Consider the following 24917-nt stretch of genomic DNA (forward strand, 5'->3'; position numbering starts at 1 on the left):
GTCCATGTCAGAAAACCAACAAATTTAGCTGAACTGCACCAATTTTGTCAAGAGGAGTGGTCAAAAATTCAACCAGAAGCTTGTGGATGGCTACCAAAAGCGCCTTATTGTAGTGAAACTTGCCAAGGGACATGTAACCAAGTATTAACATTGCTGTATGTATACTTTTGACCCAGCAGATTTGGTCACATTTTCAGTAGACCCATAATAAATTCATGAAAGAACCAAACTTCATGAATGTTTTTTGCGACAAAAAAGTATGTGCTCCAATCACTCTATCACAAAAAAACAAGAGTTGTAAAAATTATTGCAAACTCAAGACAGTATGTTCTTTACAAGTGTATGTAAACTTTTGAACCCGACTGTAAGCTTTTACCAAAGGTAGAAATAATAAATGAAGTTCTCAGCACATACACAATGTTGACATCTATAGTTATATTTTGATATAGATGGGGAAAAGCACGCTACTCCTAAACGGTGCATACAACAAACATCAGTAGACGTGAAGTTAAACCATGAAATGCAACCTTACCCGAGCAAAAAATATTACATTTTAATCCGGGAGAGTCATGATTCCAATTTCTTTGACCCAGCCACACAAAGAAGTTGCAGACCTCCATGCTTTTTCAAGTTTTCATCTGTTTTGTCGTGTACACAGGCGTCTGGAGCACAATAGTTCAATATGTCTGAAAACGCAACCAACGTATAATCCTTGATATCACTCAACAAATCTTTTTTTGTAAATTCCAGGGATCTATTCCATTGCATAGTTAGATTTTTTGCTCGTATCTGCTTTTTGCAGGAAGATGTAAGCCTCTTTTCTAGGATAGTTCGCACACTGCTTGCTGTACAACAGTTGACCAACACTGGTTTTCACTTCCGGGAAGAAGCCACGTGTCAGAATACCAGCTATTGACTAGTGATGCACCGTAAATTCGGATGCTGAAGAAAATACTTTGATCAGCAAAACACAAAACAGCACTGCCAAAACAGGATGTTGTGACGACGTAAGCATGACACACGGGATTGTCTGGATCGGATGCAGCATGTCCACAATGTGGTCGTACTTTAATATATCCGAGATAAACAGCAGACAGAGATCTACAAAATGTGGAGGGCAGCGGCTTTTAAGGAGAAGAAGGCTGGCAGCAGCCTGAAGCAAGTGTGACGTCATGCTCACTGCAGATGGAGTGACAAAAGTCTTTAAACATGAGTAAATTCTGCAAAAACACTAAAAAAAAAAAGCTATATTTGTTGCTGGTCGTTTTTTAATGAAGATAAAGTGACTAAAGGGATTGGACAAGTTTATAGACTCTTGAAAAATTCTCAACAAAGTACATCGTACAATCAGTAACCATTGACATATAAAGCAAAATGATATTATGTAAGGAAAATGTAAGGTAATACTAATTAATAATAACACAGATTCGTTTAAAACGTATGTATGATTTTTTTTGCTTATTTAAAGAAAATATATGTCCGTCCATTTTCTACCGCTTATTCCCTTCGGGGTCGCGGGGGGCACTGGAGCATATCTCAGCTACAATCGGGCGGAAGGCGGGGTACACCCTGGACAAGTCGCCATCTCATCGCAGGGCCAACACAGATAGACAGACAACATTCACACTCACATTCACACACGAAAGCCAATTTAGTGTTGACAATCAACCTATCCCCAGGTGCATGTCTTTGGAGGTGGGAGGAAGCCGGAGTACCCGGAGGGAACCCACGCAGTCACGGGCAGAACATGCAAACTCCACACAGAAAGATCCCGAGCCCGGGATTGAACTCACGACTACTCAGGACCTTCGTATTGTGAGGCAGACGCACTAACCCCTCTGCCACCGTGCTGATATATGTATCATTGCAATTTATTAGAGGATGTCATATTGACCACACCCCCCATTGCAATCTAAGGGAACCCCTGTAAAACAGAGATTCTCAAACTGTGGTATGTGTACCACTAGTGGTGAGCGGGCTCCATCCAGTGATACACCAAATAATTACTTGATTAAAGTCCAGTGTTTTATTTTCCTATATTCAAACAGTGTTACTGTTCAAACTGTGTGTAATGGCCAAAAATATTAAATATACTTGTTAAATAAAACCTCTGCATTGTTTTTGATTAATACTTAGGCTCACTAAGCTACTGTATTTTAATGTTGGTTATTATGGTGGTACTTGGACAGCCAAGTTTTTTCTGAGGTGGTACTTGGTGAAAAAAGTTACAGACCCACTGTTTTAGAGGTTAAGGTTACAAGGAACACCTAAAACATCCATCAATCCATTATCTACCGCTTGTCCCTCTTGGGATCATGGGGGGCTGGAGCCGTTGATAACAAATTCATAATATCACAAGTTTATTCAATGTTACTGAAAAAATAAGCCTTAAAACATTGCAACTTTTGCCACAACTTATTGAAAAAGCTGCTGCGAATTCAGGCATTTTAGGTGGCAACAATTACAAAGACCCCCCCCCCCCCCCCCCCCCCCACACACACACACACACTACTGGAAGGACTGGCTAATGCACTTAAGTTTGCCTTTGAACAGAAAGACTTAAAACAATCCAAAATCCAAACCCACGACACAGTTGTCCAATGCGATTACGTTTGCGTCCCTAAAAAAGATAAATAATGTATAAAGATCACTCCTCTCGCAAGTAATCATTGATATCTGCCAATTTGCACAATAGAAATAAACAGAATAACTTAAAATTGGAGTAGTAACATAGCTTCAAAGTAGGGGAACAAGAAAATGTGCCGTTGCAAGTTTACTCAATGTAAGCGCAGACCGGCGTTGGCCTGGGAGAGGGAAGGAGAATCAAGCCCAAGCCCGGCACATTTCGAATGGCCGAGTATGGGAATCCCCTAAATCCTCTAGTTCTAGCATGTAGCAAGCAATTCAAGAGGAGTAGTAACTAGAAAAACATGGCAAAAAAGAAGGTGTGGTGTTAATGACATGCACTGCCTTTCAGCCAGACACCTTTCTCACATTAAAATGTGTTCCATCAACACTAAACTAAACCTTAATGCTGTCAATTCCAGGCGGCTGCTCTACAATGACACAATTCTAACACTGAATCCGAAGACACAGGCTGTGGATAAACTTTGAGAGAAAGTTTGAAGCAAGCTCTTGCTTTGTCAGCTGCTAGGATTATTTTAGTAGCAAAGCCAGAGAAAGAATGCAAATTTAAATTGACACCTCACATTATGCAGGGCTACTGTGAAAAAGTGATTTGAAAATGGGAATAACAGGATGCTGTAGTGCAGACAGGGATGGGAACTTGGACAGGATGACATCGGGTGAACCTCAACTATCTCGCCACATTCCTCACTGAGGTTCCATGGGAGCTGATTAGTGCTCAGCAACTCAGTGGGTGAAGGCGCAGAGGGGCATACAAATACCCTCTCACAGGGGGTTGTTGAATTGAGGGAGTGGGTTAGAGGATTGGGGGGTGGCAGCTTTTTCCTGCTCACCAGCTAAGCTGTCAGAATGACAGTAACAGCTCCAGGGTGTTTAATAGTGTCTAATATGTGCATTATTGTTTACATCAAACCACTACACAGCGCCTTTTAGTGCTGACGGATTCACAACTTGTCAATCTGACTAACCCAAGGCTTTTAAAATACAGGCATAATTTAGCTCAAACTATCCATTATGCAAGACGTCGCATTGTCCTTCCAGCTTCCACATAGAAAGATGCATTTGACTGCCACGCTCAAGATCAAAAACCTTTGTGTCATTAAGACGATTGTACTACCATTGCAATACAAATTTGTACAAAAGATAGGAGTTGAAATAGGGCTGGGCGATATGGACAAAAAAGTATATCTATCTATTTTTGCTTAAACTCGATATTTGATATATATCTCGATATATTAAAAAAAATGATATCGATATTACGATATTTTCTTAATTCATATCGTAAACATATATCAATATTTTTTACAAACTCTATATATCGCCCAGCCCTAAGTTGAAATAATGAATACATTGAATAAAAGATGCCAGAATCACCACAAATGACTTCTCTGCAAAGGTGCTAAGGATGAAACTACTGTACCGCAGGGTGGGAGACATCACATACTGTAGGGGGGATTGATTTGCTAGATATAGTAGATGACTAGAACAAAAACTAGTGCACACATATGTAGACATTAAAAAAAACAACAGTTGTACATATTCCTAACTCCAGGGTAAAAATAATCAAAATACCACATACAACTTACTGTACATACAATTCTTAAATCTAAGTGTATATATTCGGTCACATATTATGATTTAATTTATTAATATACATAACACTAGGGACATATCAGATGTATGCTTAAGTGTACAGTTATAACATGAATAAATATATTTTTCTATATCCGTCATTGCTAAAAACAAAAAAACTAGCTCACAAAGGCAAGAACGTCATTTAACAAGTTCTAATGTGCAACACAAATAAAATAAATGTGATTGCACATTCAAATGACAAGCCAAAAACATGCTCTCAGTCAACACACCTAAACACAGAGAATATTGTAAAGTCTTCACAATTGTAGGAGTTTTCCAAAAGCTCAGGTTTTTACAGAAAAAAAACCTTTGCGTGAAAAAAAGTTACAACTCACTGTAAACTATGCCTTTGAAAATATCTGCTTCCATGAGGACATCAATACAATAAAATGGTTGAATTCAGAAATCGTCTGAATAAAACACAACATTATTGGCTGTAGAATTGTAGCCAATATTTGTATTCCATCCCAAGCAGCTGCAGCTTTAACACCTCTGACCTGACATTAAGCTATACAACAGTCTGAGCAGCACAGGTCATAGTTTGAATATTTTTACACATGATTAATCTTCCTTTAAGAATGAAACAATTTGAGTGGGAGAAACCCTCAATGAATGAGGGAGCTAGTAAGATAACGTTCAAAACCAAGGAGTCCTGAGAGGCTACGACAGCATTGCAAGCCATATAAACAAATGATTAAAATTCATGAGAGCAGGTAAAGACATAATCATGCATTATTGATTTGTACGCACATGTGCTGTAATGGGAGTCATAATGACTTACCTTGTGCCAGCATGTTAAATTCCAGGAATAAAGCAATATGGTAGAGCTCCATGGCCTCTTCTGTGCGTGTGCTGGCACCCCGACCCCCAGACACCAGAGCTTGTACTTCCCCAAGGCTGCCCGCAGAAGGGCTGCCGCGCAGAACCAATCCCAGCTCGACTACATCTGTGTACATGCAGTGGAGAATCACTTGCACATACTTGCGCGGGATAATGGACTCATCCAGCACAATACGGGTCGGTGTTTGCAGCGTGCGCTCTGTCATTTCCTCCCCAGTTCGAATGCGTCTCTGTAAAAGGTTCCTAAAGAAAGGGGAGCGCGCCGAGAGGATAGCCTTATGAGCTCGAAGGTCCTCATCTGGAGTTCCTGGAGCTCCGCCATTTCCTGAAACTACAGTGGGTGCTCCAGCCACAGTCCCTCTCTCGTTGAAACTCTCGACCATCTCAAAGTCTGAGGAGAAACTCAGCAGGGCATCATAGTAGCCTTCGTAATCAAACAAGCCCTTCATATCTGCTTCTAGGGAGTTGGGTGTTCCAAACTCCTCGCTGAGCTGTACCAGCACATCCACATTCTGCAGCCTGGAATCCTCTACGCTGCTTACCCCAAACTCTCCTGTGTACAAGTAGTGTAGCAGGGCGGAGAACATGGGCACATCAATGCCTGCTGTGTCAATGTCCATGTGGACCTCCGCTCCATAGCCAGGGGATGAGGACAGCAGAGTCTTGAAAAAGGGGCAGCGGGCAGCCAGGATGGCCCGGTGTGCTGGGAAGCAAGTACCACGAAAGATAAGGTCTACGTCAGTGCAGTATTTATGCTGATAAAGGGCGGCCAGGTCCCGGGGCAAGCTGGGCGCGTCGGCCCGCGCTTGGCTTGCCTGGAAGCTCAGCTCCTTGAGGGCCGCAGTGCCCTCGTATTCCTCCACCAGGGCATTTGTGTCTCGAACGTCCCAGCTGGAAAGCAGCTCACGCATTTGCCGGGCATGGTCCGCCGACCGGCTGGACTTTCTTCGTTTGATGAAGCGCCTTTTGAGGGTTGCCAGGCCAAGGCTTTTCTTCTTCCTGTCGGCGGGACGCTCATGGCCATGCTCAAGGCTGTACAGCTTCGACTCCCAAGCATACCCATGCTGAGAATAGGACGAGGTCCCTAGAAGTAAGACAAGCAAATCCAAATGCATTTCAGTTTATATTGAACTTTTTATTTTTAATCTAAAAATAACTTGGATTCAATTTACAATACAAACAGCAATGGTTGCTGTTCTGTATAAAAGGCAATGACATGGAATTTAACAAAGTTGTCAGAGAAACCACAGTTCAAAGATAGTAAGTATCCTGTGAGTATGGGGATGTTGTAATGCTGGTAACACCCAAAACTCATGTTCCCAGAAATTGTTGCTGTCCAACAAGTCCTATTTACATCATACTCTTGCTGGGGCGATTCGTCAACTAAGTCACAGTCATCAATGACAATACATCAATGTTACGTGCTTTGCGTTGAGGAAAGATGGCCGCGCACAAAGAAAAATATATCACTAGTGTTGCTCCAACTGATCGGCAACCAATCTGGACAATTTCCGTGGAGAAGTATGTGATCGCCAGATGCCAATTAATGCCTCTTAATGCGGATCGCAAAAAACAATTAATTGTGGCTCATGCCTTGCAGCTTGGTCCTTCTGCTGACAGATGCGGTTAGCAGCTAACTGTGTTTGTGTATGTCCATACACAGTGTGGAGGGGCCCATTGAAGTTAATATCACCTCCATTGAGGAGCACACAAGAAGGGATAATAATCGCTAAGGTAACTGCTATACTAGCTTGAAATAACACAAAGAAGCACTTAATTAACTTTAACAGAAGTGTAGATGAAACCGTGTTGCATCAAAATGTCAGGAGGTACTTATGGAGACCTATTATTATTTCTTACCTATCGGTATCTGTTTTTCTCTATTTGGGATCTGCATAAGTACCGAAAATTTGAAATCAAACCTTGGAGGCATGAAAGAGATATTTATAAAACAATCTTGCCTTCCTTCATACCTCCTCCAAACGAGCCGTTGAGAAATTGCCCAATTTGTGACGTTTTTCCTCAAGTGTGAAATCAGTGGATATCTCCCTATATAGTAGAGATTTACCCGAAGACCTTTGCGCGAGTCCGCTGCTGTAGTCAATAAGCTCCTTCTTTTTCTCTATCGTCTTGTTTTAGGGCAGATGCATATTACGCTGCTGCCATTTGTAATACAAAGTACAGGGTTTCCCCTAAACTGCCAAGGTACCTGTGGTGGTGGGGGCATGGTTATGTGCATTCACAATGACGTCATCGAGTAATTTGCAATGACACGATTTTCTTTAAAAAGGCTCCACAAATGTATACATACATTTAAAACAAATTTTGTTTGTATTAAATAGTATTAACATGTATTGTTTAATCATTTTGCCATATTTTCAATTGTTGCTGCTTTGTTGAGATGTTTTTAATTCATCAATTCAATTTAATTTATTTCATTTTTTTCTTTTATTGACTTAACATTTTTTTAAAAACAACTAGCAATACATCTAGCATCTTCTTCTGGTGTTATTATAAAATGTACTCGTGTTTAGAGACTACTTCTGTCCCTCGATGTACCTGACTAAAGAGGCTGAAGCGAACATGACGTCACACTTGCTTAGCGCTGTTGCTCTAGTAGTAGAGTAGTTCTCTTTTTAAAAGCCGCTGTCCTCTTAATATTTGCACATTTTGTAGATGGCTGTCCGTGCGGGTACATCTGCAATACACATAAAAATCCCGTCCACATGGCAGAATTGCTGACAACGATCCAGAGAAGGGCGTGCGTTTTGTTTACATCCGGTTTTGGTAGCGCGGTTTTCGGTGATCAAAGGTTTTTTTTGGTGGCCAAGTTTTTGGTACATCACTTGTCAATGGTGCGCAAATAATAGGCTATATATATCAATTCATACTGTAACGACCAGCTAATGTAAATGTTTTATGTTCGTGTGGTTTGGATTTGATTTCATTTTTCCCATGTTTCCAAACACGCCGCCCGTGCCTGAAAAGTGATTGGCATAGAATGAGGAAGCGTTGTTGTGTGTCCGGCGGGGAAGCGAAGACTCAAGGAGATTAAAGTGTTTTCGTGGGTGGTAAAACCGTCCGAATTGTGCCGTTGTTTTGTTATCATAAGATTGGTAATGACAGTTAAAAATAGCGTCTAACATTGTGCGATTTCTTCTGAGGGGCTACAATATATTATATTACTTTAATTCATTTTCAAGTACAAAAAAACCCCTTATTTTCAAAGTGTGGCGGTAATAAAATGCTGTGGCGGCGTGTCACATTCAATTACATTAAGGTGAAACCCTGAAGTAGCATGTAGTTCTAAATTATTTCTGTGAGTAGACTCCATATGGAAGCTCTACTACAACATGGGTAGTGGGGAGAAGACGCAGTGGAAGTGGAGGCACGTAAATAAGACAACCCACAAAATGGTACATCCTGAAGAGACGGTCAAAAAACGGCTTGAAGACGGTTAGTAAAATATAGTTATGCAAAATTGACAAATACATTCGACCAAATAACCACCGTTACATGTTATGTGGGTGTAGAAGTGTTTAAAATGTAGAAACAAAAATCATAATACGACCCCTTCAACAGGACAGTAGCAACATTAGTTAGTCTAGTGAGAGAATAATAAAACAATTACACAAGCAACAAAACACTGTAAGCACACAAAAGCGGTGGGTGGATTCATAAATATATCAATGATTTTGATACCAAGGGAAGTATCAGTATATGATCTGTACTCGGGATTAAATCGATATTCAATTTGTACAAAATCCCTTTTTTGTTGTTTTTGGTTATATTTACAAATTGAGGGAATAAGTCCCTGGATACAGGAGGATATTGAGTGCAAAATCCAAAGGACCGAAATGAGTAGTATGACAGTAGATGACAGTTTTTGCTCTTTTTGGTTTATGCACTATTGACTTTATTTTGCTTAAACAGTTGTAGTAATGATGATGAGTCTAAATATTTAGTGGATATTGTTACAATGCCTTCCTGTGTTTGTTGCTGATTATAAATTTTAATAAAAATTGAAAAGCAAAATTATTCTGTGATCTTAAATATTGTACAGTAAAAATGATTGGTAACAGTCTTAGTATGGTCAATACTACTCCTGCAACAATATAGTATTGAGTCTCTACCCACATTTTTAGTATGACCCACTACTACTTTACTTACCAAAAAGTATGGTGATTTTATGGTTTCTTCCTCAGATCACATAGTCAATAAAGTTCACCATAAATAAATACAAAAATTACATGTGATTGGTATCGGCGGATCTCATTCAAGGATGATTGATATCGTAATTGGCAGCATTAAATTTTGATCGGAACACCCCTAGATACCACCGTAGAAAACTGTAGAAAGTGTCATAGTCATAGGAGAAACACTAACAACACCATGTTCTGTAAACTGTGCAAATTAGAAATGGCTTTTCACAGCAATAAGTTATTTATTTATACCACTGCAATGCACAAGCACTTAAAAAGGTGGAATCAAGGGCTCTGTTCGTAATTCATTTTTGGATCCCAACCGAAAAACATACATTTAACATTTCTAGATTAAAGAAAATTGTTGGTCCAAAAAATATTTGATAGATAAATGAAATTAAAGAAATAATCGTTTGGTGCAACCCTATATCTTACCAGATGTTGGCATATTATGTATATTATTCATCCATCCATTTTCTAGCGCTTGTCCCTCTCGGGGTCGCGGGGGTGCTGGAGCCTATCCCAGCTGCATTCAGGCGGAAGGCGGGGTACACCCTGGACAAGTCGCCACCTCATCGCAGGGCTATATATATTATTTTTGTATCTATATTATTGTAATTACCTGAAAGCAGCATGTTGTGTCACTATCTGAAAGAACACAGTTTGATTATTCCACTGTGCTTATATTCTGTGAAAAGGCAAAAGTGGATGAATGCCAGTATTTCTGTTATGGCTTTGATGTTGCAGTTTTGTGGGATCTCATCATAAACAAAAGGCTGAAGAAACACGGTATCTTTTGTCTCCAGTTAGAAAGACAGTCTGCCTTTGGCACCTCTGTAATGTGACCACATCTGTGCAACACCCACACCACCCAGACCCAGCTACCAAAGTCGCAATGGACCAACTTCAACAAATACAAACAAAATATTTCTGCTTTGTTGTGTTGTTGAACCAACAGCTTGACTCATGGGAAATAAAGAAACACATTATTAAGTGCAATTTTTCCCGATTTAGTTTTCCAAAAAAGATCAGTCCATTTGAGCACTGAGCCCACATCAATTATACTAATAGTGGTTATCTTTGGCATGAGAGAGGACTCTTATGTCTGAGGAAGAAGTTCTGCCAAGTAGATCTTCTCCCCTCAACATTCATCAGGGTGACCCAAATAGTAATAATTGCTATGCCATGAATCATCTGTAACTCAGGCGAGCTCAAGAGAGCAACTCTAGAGTACTAAACAGGGTTTCCTTAGGTGAAACTAAGCAGGCGGATGCTTGGCCGAGCAATTAGGGCCGCTGGCAAGAGGGGATCTGAGCACTGCGCTATTACGCGTCTTACTACAATAATGATTCCCTCAGTTATTTTTAGCAAAGAGCTCAAAAGCATTGGAAGACATAACAAATCTCTAAATGTTAATGTGTGACACTTTACATGAGGAAAACAACTGCATGTTAATGTAAATCTGAAGCCACTATGTGATACAGTTTAGTTTAGCTTGCTACAGCATGGTACAGTTTGGAATGGTATATACTGTATATCAGCGGTGTGCTGTCAGGGCCAGCAAGGCCTTCTCTGCTGGCCTAACATAATCAGAAATCATAATTAAAGATAAAAAATATTTTTTAATTTACTTTCCCCAAATACCTAAAATTATTCATATTCTCTTCATGTCATATTACGCTCGTTCCAGTGCTGTTGTTTTTAGTTTTAGTTTGTACCCAATCAGAATTCAGCTATCTTATGTTGCCATGCTTTACGAAATCTGCCAGACGCCTTCAAAGTCAGCAATGCAGGCGTCTGTGCACTGTAAGTGATAAACAGTTGCCATTACGAGTTGTTGTCAGTAAGGCCTTCTAGATGGCCTAACGTTGAACGTGACATTTACGCGTCCTGTGACTGGATACTTACCGGGATCGTTAGCGGTAAGTATATATATATATATATATATATATATATACCTGTATATATGTAGCTGAGATAGGCTCCAGCACCCCCCGCGACCCTGAAGGGAATAAGCGGTAGAAAATGGATGGATGGATATACAGTAAACAGTAATGAAAACACAGTTGTTATGCTAACTGCACTGTACTTGCTGCTTACTTAAAAAAAAACAACACTTACCTTTCACTATTTGAGTAGCTTTTGTTCTGCCATTTGAGTACTGGCGATCGATCTCTGAATCCGGGAACATACCCTTCACGGATTTTGTTGAAAACATCCGCAAACGAGAACAGAATGTTGCTTGCACGGTGGCCCATAATACTGGGCTGTGACCAGCCTTGTGCTTCTCTGACCGTTCATGAGTGACTATATCCATTCGGCCACCGTGTTATGGGTTATAGATAAACCTATGGATAACGGAGACATATATAATAGTCTCCATTTCAGGTGAGAGGACGCTAAAGGCATTGCCTTTAAACGCCTACTGAAACCCACTACTACCGACCACGCAGTCTGATAGTTTATATATCAATGATGAAATCTTAACATTGCAACACTTGCCAATACGGCCGGGTTAACTTATAAAGTGCAATTTTAAATTAAACTTCCGATTGAAAACGTCTATATATGATGACGTAAGTGCGTGACGTCAATCGTTGAAACGGAAGTATTGGTACCCCATTGAATCCAATACAAAAAAGCTCTGTTTTCATCTCAAAATTCCACAGTATTCTGGACATCTGTGTTGGTGAATCTTTTGCAATTTGTTTAATGAACAATGAAGACTGCAAAGAAGAAAGTTGTAGGTGGGATCGGTGTATTAGCGGCTGGCTGTAGCAACACAACCAGGAGGACTTTGACTTGGATAGCAGACGCGCTAGCCGACGCTAGCCGCCGACCGCACGTATGATCGGGTGAAGTCCTTCGTCCTTCCGTCGATCGCTGGAACGCAGGTGAGCAGATGAGGGCTGGCTGGCGTAGGTGGAGCGCTAATGTTTTTATCATAGCTCTGTGAGGTCCCGTTGCTAAGTTAGCTTCAATGGCGTCGTTAGCAACAGCATTGTTAAGCTTCGCCAAGCTGGAAATTATTAACCGTGTATTTACATGTCCATGGTTTAATAGTATTGTTGATCTTCTGTCTATCCTTCCAGTCAGGGATTTATTTATTTTGTTTCTATCTGCATTTGAGCCCGATGCTATCACGTTAGCTCAGTAGCTAAAGAGCTTCGCCGATGTATTGTCGTGGAGATAAAAGTCACTGTGAATGTCCATTTCGCGTTCTCGACACTCATTTTCAAGAGGATATAGTATCCGAGGTGGTTTAAAATACAAATCCGTGATCCACAACAGAAAAAGGAGAAAGTGTGGAATCCAATGAACCCTTGTACCTAAGTTACGGTCAGAGCGAAAAAAGATACGTCCTGCACTGCACTGTAGTCCTTCACTCTCACTTTCCTCATCCACAAATCTTTCATCCTCGCTCAAATTAATGGGGTAATCGTCGCTTTCTCGGTCCGAATCTCTCTCGCTGCATTGTAAACAATGGGAAAATGTGAGGAGTCCTTCCTCCGGTGACGTCAAGCTACTTCCGGTATAGGCAAGGCTTTTTTTAATCAGCGACCAAAAGTTGCGACCTTTATCGTCGTTGTTCTCTACTAAATCCTTTCAGCAAAAATATGGCAATATCGCGAAATAATCAAGTATGACACATAGAATGGATCTGCTATCCCCGTTTAAATTTTAAAAATTCATTTCAGTAGGCATTTAAGGCACGCCCCCAATATTGTTTGTCCGGCTGGAAATTTTGGATAGTACAACTTGCCGTAGTTTTGAAGCAATGCATGATGGGAATCCGGATGTTGTGTGTCAGTGTATGAACGTGCCAGCTGGAGTAAACACACGCTGAGAAATAGTTCCGTGCCTGCCTACTTTATGGGTTATAGATAAACCTATGGATAACGGAGACCCATATAATAGTCTCCTTTTCAGGTGAGAGACGACGCTAAAGGCAGTGCCTTTAAGGCACGCCCCAATATAGTTGTCCGGCTGGAAATCGGGAGATTTTCGGGAGAATGGTTGTCCCGGGATATTTTCGGGAGAGGCACTGAAATTCGGGAGTCTCCCGGAAAATTCGGGAGGGTTGGCAAGTATGGACAGTTGTGATAGCCAATCAGATAACAATTTGTTGACAGTAGCTGTTCTGTTACAACTAGAAGTAAACTCTTGTTGTTAAAGTGTGTCATGCTTGTCATTTAATTAACATTGTGACATGTATATTTGTCGCCATCATGTGGTCAGGGCAGTTAATATATATTTGAGAAGTGTGTACTTTGAATTAGGGCTGGGCGATATATCGATATACTCGATATATCTCGGGTTTGTCTCTGTGCGATATAGAAAATAACTATGTCGTGATATACGAGTATATGTTCTCACGCAGTTGCTTTTAGCTTTTGGCATTACACTACAGGCTTTTTTCACTCTTTCTTGTCTGTCCTTCTCACAGACAGCAAGCGCACCTTCTTACATACGTCACATACGTATACGCCCTCTCGGAGCAGAGAGGTAGCAGCATGGGTAACGTTAGCTGTGGTGCGAGTGGTAATACGAGAGAAAGAAGGTGCGAATCTGGTAACAAATGAAGGAAGAATTAATTCCCAAGAAAAACAGCACAGGTTCCATCGTCTGGCGGTGGTTTGGCTTCAAGTGGGAATATGTCGAACAGACAACCGTAATTTGTCAAGTGTGGGGCAAAAGCGTAGCATTACTGCTGATATGTACCAACAAAATGCCGAGGCAACCATTTGCAGATCAACACCGTATGAAAAAAATAGTGAACAACAGAAGGAGATTACGTCCGCAGTAACCTACCACATAGCGATTTGATTTCCTATTATGCAGCTCATTTTTATTTGACAGTTATTGAAATATCTTGTGTGACATCATGCACAAAAGTGCACTTTATTTGTTTTAAACTATTGTAGTGGCGTTCTGTACTAAAAGTGCACTTTAATTTAGTGTTGTTTTGATATGTCATCTTAGTGACATCATGCACAAAAGTGCACTCATAGCTTGTTTTAAAATGTCTCTGACAATCTTGCACTTTCTGTTTTGAAATGACATGAATGTTTGTGCCACTGCTTAATAACTGTTTAATAATTACAGTTTTGGTAAATTGACTTAGTTGTGATTTCTCTCTCTGCATGAAAGTTTAAAATGAGCATATATTAATACAGTATGAACAAGAATGTTTTAATGAAGACACATAGAATCATCATACTGCTGTGATTATATGCATCAAGTGTTAATTCAAGGCTAAGGCAAAATATCGAGATATATATCGTGTATCGTGACATGGCCTAAAAATATCGAGATATTAGAAAAAGGCCATATCGCCCAGCCCTACTTTGAATTAAACTTTATTAACTGGAAGTTATATAAGCCAAGCAGAGAAATGTACAGTATATGTTTTAATTGCTGATGCGTTTTCATTGATTTTTAAATGCGCCAGAAAATAACCCGTTTTGTATATGGTTGATGTGATTCAATGCAGAATAGGGTGTAAATGTGTTGATGTATAGTATTTCTCCAGCAATGATCATGTGGTGACATTAATGATGGTATTTTTAGAGGTAATCATTGAAGTCGGAGATCACTGAAGGCCAGGTTGGGTTAGTTACTGAAAACCAGTAACTAGTTACAGTTACTTTATTTAAAAAGTAACTCAGTTACTAACTCAGTTACTTACACCAAAAAGTAATGCGCTACTGTGAAAAGTAACTATTTAGTTACTTCTTTTTTAAAATTTTTTATATTAAGGCTCCCATTAATGCCCTTTTAGCCTTCATTTCAGCACTGTTATTGCACTGGAGAATAATACAATCTGTTGATCAACTTGACATGCATTTGCATCACTGAACTCTGCTAAGCAATGTGGTCTACATACAACACACAAAGACAAAGATATGTTTCAAAGGGCCAATTTATTTTGGGCCAGAAGAAATTGACAAAACTATTTTAAATAGCTGCAACATAACATACATACGTAACAAACCGCATATTAACAACATGTCACAATATAACTGTAAACCTGGCTTCACCCAAGGAAGGCACACATGACATGATTATATGTCATGTCGCTATACACACGCCTAACCAGGCGTTTTTTTCTCTCAAGGTATTGTGAAATAAAATCATGTCTTCAGGAGATCAACACTACTGAAGCCCAAAACACTCTACACGTTTCCCCAGTTTTAATTTAGAGAAAAGGAAAGATTGGCCTGGCCCACTAGGATCCCTCTTTATGTTTGTGAACTTTATAGTCTATACATTTAGAGTGATGTGATAATCAAACACTAGAATGAAAGAGTATATAAGATAATTGACAGTGTGTACCTTCAGTGCTGAATGATGAGCAGAGACAGAGTTTGGAGTGTCTTCTTTAGCTTGCTTTCCATTTTTATGTTTTCACTGTCCACTGTGTCCAGGAACTTGGAAAATGTTTTCATGCCATTTGCCGTTTGACGCCCGATATCATGCTAATTAGCTGCCTGAAAGCGGGTGACCCCACCGTAGAAATAGCCTGCATGTCTTCTAGCACATACGCTGCAATGGCTCTATCAATGTTGTTCTGGCTAGCAGTCCGTCCGTTAAAATCAATAAAACACACTCAGATATTCTCAGTTTCTAGCCGATACTATATAAAAAATAACGTAAAATAACGCAGTAACGCATCATGTAGTAACGGTAACTGAGTTACTGAATATAAAAAATAACGCGTTAGACTACTAGTTACCGCCGAAAATAACGGCGTAACAGTAACGCGTTACAAAGTACACCACAATGCATGTGAATGCCTAACCTTCCTTTTCGCTTTATGTTAAAACTTGTCATTTTTTTAAATGATTTCTGTAGGCCAATAAAAAACGAATCAAATTTTGGATAGCTTTGCTTTTAAAGTTCTTTGTTGGGTTTAAGCGCCTGACATGACACCAACTCCGTGAGCAACCACAACACTCGTCAACTATTAACTTGTTAGTTTCCTTCACTGGAAGAAAACAATGGTAATTAAAGAAGCAAGGAGCTTGTTATTGGAGCTGTAACTAATCAAAGTGTTACAACTGTCACTTTTATTGCAAACGTTGATCCAAAATTTGAGAAGTTGTTTGCAGAGTTGGGCTATAGGAAATGATGTAAAACAAAAGACGACCAATCACACACTTTACAGTTCGCGTGGCCGCAGTGCAAGGTTAGATTTTTTTTAAGAGGTGCACTACGTTTGCGCCTTGACACAGGAGCATCATCCAGAATTCAGAGACTGAACTTGAATCTGGCCAAACTTAACAAAAAGACCTAGAGAGCAGCAAAGCATACACACTTATTCAAGGGTAAAAATGCATGAGAAGACAACGTTTTAAGTTACTATAATCCATTATCTCGATTCTCTGTCAACCAATCAACAGGCTGAAAGCATGTCAAACTTTTATCTTAAAGAGGAACTGCAAATGTTTTTATTTTATTTTGCCTACCGTTTACAATTATTATGAAAACCATGACGACGAATGTGTTTTTTTCATGCATTCTAAATATCAAATAAATTCGATCAAAAGTCTGCTTACAATGGAGCCTATGGTACACGCTCTATTCTGCCTATAAAAAACATCCATTAAGGTTTTACATATACATATATATATATACATACATACATGTATTTATATATACATACATAAATGTATTTATATATACACATATATATGTATGTATATATATATATATTATATATATATATTATATATATATGTAATGTAGTAACAGACACATTTAATTTATTTAAACATTTTATATTTACGTATTTTCATCATTTTAAACATACGTGACACATTAAAGTAAAAAATGCATCACGTTTGCGTTTGCTTTTTAACATCACTGATTAATGCTCACAGCAGACTTTATGAGAGATAAACATAAGAAAACGTCACTTACCGTATAAGGTATGCTGTCATTAGAATGCCGACTGCTAGGATGTTCATATTACCATTTAGATGACAAATGACTCATAATCCTCATGAAGAGCCGGGAAGTGGGACCAAGCGTTTTTTCGTGTCGTTCGACATTTCCGGGTCTAATTCTGCTGTCAAAGTGTACCAACATGTCGGAGTACGTCCTCAGCCTTCTTCTATCCAGGTGAGAGGAATGATTTATGATCTACAATAAAACTTCCATGGAGTAAGGAGGCAAGAACGCAGCAAACCACTTGATGATGTAAACATCGGCACACACGATAGTGATCACGGTGCCGCTATAAATGCATCCTCTCCGTTAGCGCTTATAACTGTCACTAATACTTGGTTAATATTCAAATCCATCCATCCATCCATTTCTACCGCTTATCCCTTTTGGGGTCGCGGGGGGTGCTGAAGCCTATCCCAGCTGCATTCGGGTGGAAGGCGGGGTACACCCTGGACAAGTCGCCCCTCATCACAGGGCCAACACAGATAGACAGACAACATTCACACTCTAATATGCAAGTCACAAAATGTAAATGGAATATTGTTGGCGGGTTTTGGATGGTTATCTATTGGGTTTTGTGGGCGGAATAAAGGACCTCCTATTGGCTATGCTGTAAGCAGACTTTTATTTACAAGTTAGAATGCATTTTTAAAAAATCCATCCATAGTCATGTTTTTCATAAAGATTGTGAACGATAAGCGAAATTCCCAAAAAAGTGCAGTTCCCCTTAAGGTGCCGTATTGGCTGGTACCCCAATGAAAGGGTTAAAAAAGAAAAAGGTAAAAGAGGTTCAGTACAGGTTTTGGCAATGGTATAGGGGGTCCTATGATTTTAACGTTAACAGAATTGCGGTCAGAATCCCGGAATTGGCCACTATAAACAGGAAATACTGTTTATCGCGGAATAATACGGAAATTGACATAATGTGACATGGACACTTGAAATGGTCACAACACTTAAGTACTTGGGGATTATTATTGATAAGAACATGTCTTTTAAATCTCACATTGAAAAACTTGTAGCTAAACTTAAAATCAAATTGGGATTTTTCTTTAGAAACAAGTCCTGTTTTTCCCTACATGTTAGGAAAGGATTGATTCTGACCACTTTTATGTCTTTGCTAGATTATGGAGACTGGCTTTTTAAGACTGCACCCAACCCTTAGTTGAAAAAAACGGATACTGGATATCACTGTGCCTTACGTTTTAATACTGGCTGTGGCAACCTTGTCTACCATTGCACTTTATATTCAAAGACAAATTGTCCATCTTTATCACTACGCAGATTTTCTCAATGGTTGTGTTTTATATATAAATCACTTCTTGGTCTAGTTCCCCCTTATTTGTGTTCTTTTATGTGTAGAGACTTCAGTCGCTAAAGCTTAAGGTCACAGGACATACTTAGAATGTTTGTTCCTAGAGCCAATACAAACCTTGGAAAAAACCTTTCAAATATGCTGCTCCATCTAAAAGGATCTGAGGTTACCTGAGTACAGAATACATTTAAACTTAATAAAATTGCACTCATTTAGTTGGATCTTGTGTTGGAAAAAATCTTTTAGCTCTCGCAGGGATACATTTTGAAATATTTGGGTTTTATGGCTCTCTCAGCCAAAAAAGTTCCCATTACTTGACCTATAGTGTAAAATGTTTGTTTTAAATCTAACAATGTAAAAAAAAAAAACAAACATTAAAATTTGGGCTGTCAAAATTAACGTGATAAGCCGTTAACGATAAGATTGCCGCAAAATTTTTAACACATGATTAACGTGCATGCGTCGTGACTCCTTTTTGACCCTTGGCCCATTCCGTAGCGTTGTAAATGTAATGGCATTTAGTTACTGATGAGTTACAAGCTCAAAAATAGCGAGCAGAAATGCACAAAAGAGACTCCATCCATCCATCCATCCATCTTCTTCCGCTTATCCAAGGTCGGGTCGCGAGGGCAGCAGGGAAGCCCAGACTTCCCTCTCCCCAGCCACTTCGTCCAGCTCCTCCCGGGGGATCCTGAGGCGTTCCCAGGCCAGCCGGGAGACATAGTCTTCCCAACGTGTCCTGGGTCTTCCCCGTGGCCTCCTACCGGTCGGACGTGCCCGAAACACCTCTCTAGGGAGGCGTTCGGGTGGCATCCTGACCAGATGACCGAACCACCTCATCTGGCTGCTCTCGTTGTGGAGGAGCAGCGGCTTTAGTTTGAGCTCCTCCCGGATGACAGAGCTTCTCACCCTATCTCTAAGGGAGAGCCCCGCCACCCGGCGGAGGAAACTCATTTCGGCCGCTTGTGCCCGTGATCTTGTCCTTTCGGTCATAACCCAAAGCTCATGACCATAGGTGAGGATGGGAACGTAGATCGACCGGTAAATTGAGAGCTTTGCCTTCCAGCTCAGCTCCTTCTTCACCACAACGGATCGATATAGAGTCCGCATTACTGAAGACGCCACACCGATCCGCCTGTCGATCTCACGATCCACTCTTCCCTCACTTGTGAACAAGACTCCGAGGTACTTGAACTCCTGATCGTACAGGGAGCGGACTGCCACAATCAGACAGTCCGTTGCCCCATGCTCTCTGAGCACTCCCCACAGGACTTCCCGAATGCCTTCTGAGGGACGGCGTGGCGAAGTTGGTAGAGTGGCTGTGCCAGCAATCGGAGTGTTGCTGGTTACTGGGGTTCAATTCCCACCTTCTACCTTCCTAGTCACGTCCGTTGTGTCCTTGGGCAAGACACTTCACCCTTTGCCTCTGATGGCTGCTTGCATGGCAGCTCCCGCCATCAGTGTGTGAATGTGTGTGTGAATGGGTAAATGTGGAAATACTGTCAAAGCGCTTTGAGTACCTTGAAGGTAGAAAAGCGCTATACAAGTATAACCCATTTATCATTTATCATTTATTCTCCAAGTCCACAAAGCACATGTAGACTGGTTGGGCAAACTCCCATGCACCCTCAAGGACCCTGCCGAGAGTATAGAGCTGGTCCACAGTTCCACGACCAGGACAAAAACCACACTGTTCCTCCTGAATCCGAGGTTCGACTATCCGGCGTAGCCTCCTCTCCAGTACACCTTAATAGACCTTACCGGGAAGGCTGAGGAGTGTGATCCCACTATAGTTGGAACACACCCTCCGGTTCCCCTTCTTAAAGAGAGGAACCACCACCCCGGTCTGCCAATCCAGAGGTACCGCCCCCGATGTCCATGCGATGTTGCAGTCTTGTCAACCAAGACAGCCCCACAGCATGCAGAGCCTTAAGGAATTCCGGGCGGGTCTCATCCACCCCCGGGGCCTTGCCACAGAGGAGCTTTTTAACTTCCTCTGCAACCTCACCCCAGAAATAAGAGAGCAAACCACAGATTCCCCAGGCACTGCTTCCTCATAGGCAGACGTGTTGGTAGGATTGAGGAGGTCTTCGAAGTATTACCTCCACCGATCCACAACATCCGCAGTCGAGGTCAGCAGAACACCATCCCCACCATACACGGTGTTGACATTGCACTGCTTCCCTTTCCTGAGGCGGCGGATGGTGGTCCAGAATCGCTTTGAAGCCGTCTGGAAGTCGTTTTCCATGGCTTCTCCGAACTCCTCCCATGTCCGAGTTTTTGCCTCCGCGACCGCTGAAGCCGCACAACGCTTGGCCTGTCGGTACCTGTCTGCTGCCTCCGGAGTCCTGTGAGCCAAAATAACCCAATAGGACTCTTTCTTCAGCTTGACGGCATCCCTCACCGCTGGTGTCTACCAGCGTGTTCTAGGATTACCGCCACGACAGGCACCAACCACCTTGCGGCCACAGCTCCAATCGGCCGCCTCGACATTAGAGGTACGGAACATCGTCCACGCGGACTCAATGTCCAGCACCTCCCTCGTGACATGTTCAAAGTTCTTCAGGAGGCGGGAATTGAGACTCTCTCTGACAGGAGACTGCTAGGCGTTCCCAGCAGACCCTCACAATGCGTTTGGGCCTGCCAGGTCTGTCCGGCATCCTCCTCCACCATCGCAGCCAACTCACCACCAGGTGGTGATCGGTAGAAAGCTCCGCCCCTCTCTTCACCTGAGTGTCCAAAACATGAGGCCGCAAATCCGATGACACAACTACAAAGTCGATCATGGAACTGCGGCCTAGTGTGTCCTGGCGCCAAGTACACATATGGACACCCTTATGTTTGAACATGGTGTTTGTTATGGACAATCTGTGACGAGCACAAAAGTCCAATAACAAAACACCACTCGGGTTCAGACCCGGGCGGCCATTGTTCCCAATCACGTCTCTCCAGGTTTCACTGTCGTTGCCAATATGAGCGTTGATGTCCCCCGGTAGAACGAGGGAATCACCCGGGGGAGCACTCTCAAGTACTCCCTCGGGTGAATCCAAAAAGGGTGGGTACTCTAAGCTGCCGTTTGGCGCGTAGGCGCAAACAACAGTCAGGACGCGTCCCCCCACCTGAAGGCGGAGGGAAGCTACCCTCTCATCCACTGGGTTGAACTCCAACATGTAGGCTCTGAGCCGAGGGGCAACAAGAATTGCCACCCCAGCCCGTCGCCTCTCACTGCGTGCAACGCCAGAGTGGAAGAGAGTCCAGCCCCTCTCGAGAGAACTGGTTCCAGAGCCCTTGCTGTGCGTCGAAGTGAGTCCGACTATATCTAGCCGGAACTTCTCCACCTCGCACACTAGCTCAGGCTCCTTACCCCCCAGCGAGGTGACGTTCCACGTCCCAAGAGCTAGCTTATGTAGCCGAGGATCGGACCGCCAAGTGCCCTGCCTTCGGCTTCCGCCCAGCTCACATTGCACCCGACCTCCATGGCCCCTGCTATGGGTGGTGAGCCCATTGGAGGGGGGACCCACGTTGCCTTTTCGGGCTGTGCCTGGCCGGGCCCCATGGGGACAGGCCCGGCCACCAAGCGCACGTCATCGTGCCCCACCTCCAGGCCTGGCTCCAGAGGGGGGGCCCGGTGAGCCGCGTCCGGGCGAGGGAAATCTGGGTCCTTCGTTTTTATTTTTCATGGACGTCTTCGAGCTTCTCTTTGTCTGATCTCTCACTTCGGACCAGTTTGTCTTGGGAGACCCTACCAGGGGCCATAAAGCCCCCGGACAACATAGCTTCTAGGATCATTAGGACACGCAAACTCCTCTACCACGATAAGGTGGCAGCTCAGAGAGGAGTTCTTGGTGGAAATGTTTTTCAAATTGCAGGAGTCGTCCTGTCTGTACATTGAGCAACTGACCAATGTATTAATGAGGTAAAATACTCATTAAGATTAAAATCTCTTTTTCAAGAGTGACCTGGCCAAGAGGGCAGCAAAACAGACAACAGAAACAGGAGCAGTCACTCACCACAATTAAAAATAAATTAGTTACATACTGTATATTAAAATTAAAACAATGTATAAAATGTTTTCAGTAAAAACAACTTAAAAACAAGTACAATGCCCAATAGAAAGAGTTTCTCGATCCTTTAAAATGGCTTGAAATTCCCCTAAAGTGATCAGCTCAGGTAACCTCAGATCATTTTAGATGGAGCAGCATATTTGAAAGGTTTTTTCCAAGGTTTGTATTGGCTCTAGGAACAAACATTCTAAGTATGTCCTGTGACCTTAAGCTTTAGCGACTGAAGTCTCTACACATAAAAGAACACAAATAAGGGGGAACTAGACCAAGAAGTGATTTATATATAAAACACAACCATTGAGAAAATCTGCGTAGTGATAAAGATGGACAATTTGTCTTTGAATATAAAGTGCAATGGTAGAAAAAAGGTTGCCACAACCAGTATTAAAACGTAAGGCACAGTGATATCCAGTATCCGTTTCTTTCAACTAAGGGTTGGGTGCAGTCTTAAAAAGCCAGTCTCCATAATCTAGCAAAGACATAAAAGTGGTCAGAATCAATCCTTTCCTAACATGTAGGGAAAAACAGGACTTGTTTCTAAAGAAAAATCCCAATTTGATTTTAATTTTAGCTACACGTTTTTCAATGTGAGATTTAAAAGACATGTTCAATTTTATTAAGTTTAAATGTATTCTGTATTCTGTTATAGTGAAGCAAACCAATACTGAATGTAATTCTTCTTACCTTTAATGTGACGTGTCGTAGTGCCGCTTCATTTTGCGGCCACAGCTCCAATCAGCAGCCTCGACAATAGAGGTGCGGAACATGGTCCACTCAGACTCGATGTCCAGCACCTCCCTCATGAAATGTTCAAAGTTCTTCCGGAGGTGGGAATTGAAACTCTCTCTGACAGGAGACTCTGCTAGATGTTCCCAGCAGACCCTCACAATGCGTTTGGGCCTGCCAGGTCTGTCCGGCATCCTCCCCCACCATCGCAGCCAACTCACCACCAGGTGGTGATCGGTAGAAAGCTCCGCCCCTCTCTTCACCCGAGTGTCCAAAACATGAGGCCGCAAATCCGATGACACAACTACAAAGTCGATCATGGAACTGCGGCCTAGGGTGTCCTGTGCCAAGTGCACATATGGACACCCTTATGTTTGAACACGGTGTTTGTTATGGACAATCTATAACGAGCACAAAAGTCCAATAACAAAACACCACTCGGGCGGCCATTCTTTCCAATCACGCCTCTCCAGGTTTCACTGTTGTTGCCAACATGAGCGTTGAAGTCCCCCAGTAGGACAAGGGAATCACCTGGGGGAGCACTTTTCAGTACTCCCTTGAGTGTATCCAAAAAGGGTGGGTACTCTGAACTGCTGTTTGGTGCGTAAGCACAAACAACAGTCAGGACCCGTCCCCCCACCCGAAGGCGGAGGGAAGCTACCCTCTCGTCCACTGGGTTGAACTCCAACGTGCAGGCTTTGAGCCGGGGGGCAACAAGAATTACTACCCCAGCCCGTTGCCTCTCACTGCGTGCAACGCCAGTGTGGAAGAGAGTCCATCCCCTCTCAAGAGAACTGGTTCCAAAGCCCTTGCTGTGCGTCAAAGTGAGTCCGACTATATCCAGCTGAAAGTTCTCCACCTCGCGCACTAGTTTAGGCTCCTTCCCCCCAAGCGAGGTGACATTCCACATCCCAAGAGCTAGCTTATGTAGCCGAGGATCGGACCGCCAAGTGCCCTGCCTTCGGCTGCCGCCCAGCTCACAACGCACCCGACCTCTATGGCCCCTCCCATGAGTGGTGAGCCCATTGGAGGGGGGACCCACGTTGCCTCTTCGGGCTGTGCCCGGCCGGGGCCCACGGGGACAGGCCCGGCCACCAAGCGCTCGCCATCGTGCCCCAACTCCGGGGCTGGCTCCAGAGGGGCCCCCGGTGACCGGCGTCCAGGCGAGCGAAATCTGAGTCTCTGCGTTTGTAATTCCATAGAAGTCTTCGAGAGACTCATGTCGTCAAAACATGTCAAGAGACCTCTTCTCATATTAATCACATACTTTTGGCTTCACAGTAATACCGCTAAGCCTCAAATCCGGTCTGACTACCATTACCACAGTTGTCTCCTTGGGCCAGAGACTTCATCCACCTTGCTCCTGATGGATCGTTGTTAGCGCCTTGCATGGCAGCTTCCGCCATCAGTGTGTGAATGTGTGTGTGAATGTGACATTTAATGTAAAACGCTTTGGGTATCGTGCAGGTATAGTAAAGTGCTATATAAATAGACCACTTACTATAACAAAATGAAAGATGTCTTCCATTACGATCGTGC

The 24917-nt window shown here is 42.4% G+C and overlaps 1 protein-coding gene across 1 annotated transcript in view; it reads right to left on the bottom strand.

The window, feature by feature from the left end:
- btbd7 (BTB (POZ) domain containing 7) overlaps positions 1–24917 on the bottom strand; it is a 124875-nt gene that overhangs the window by 49457 nt on the left and 50501 nt on the right. Inside the window, exon 3 of the mRNA XM_062042217.1 lies at positions 5063–6205. Coding sequence (XP_061898201.1) covers positions 5063–6205 — 1143 coding nt within the window. The remainder of the gene's footprint in view (positions 1–5062; positions 6206–24917) is intronic.

This window comes from Entelurus aequoreus, linkage group LG03 (genome assembly GCF_033978785.1).
Source record: "Entelurus aequoreus isolate RoL-2023_Sb linkage group LG03, RoL_Eaeq_v1.1, whole genome shotgun sequence".
NCBI lineage: Eukaryota > Metazoa > Chordata > Actinopteri > Syngnathiformes > Syngnathidae > Entelurus > Entelurus aequoreus.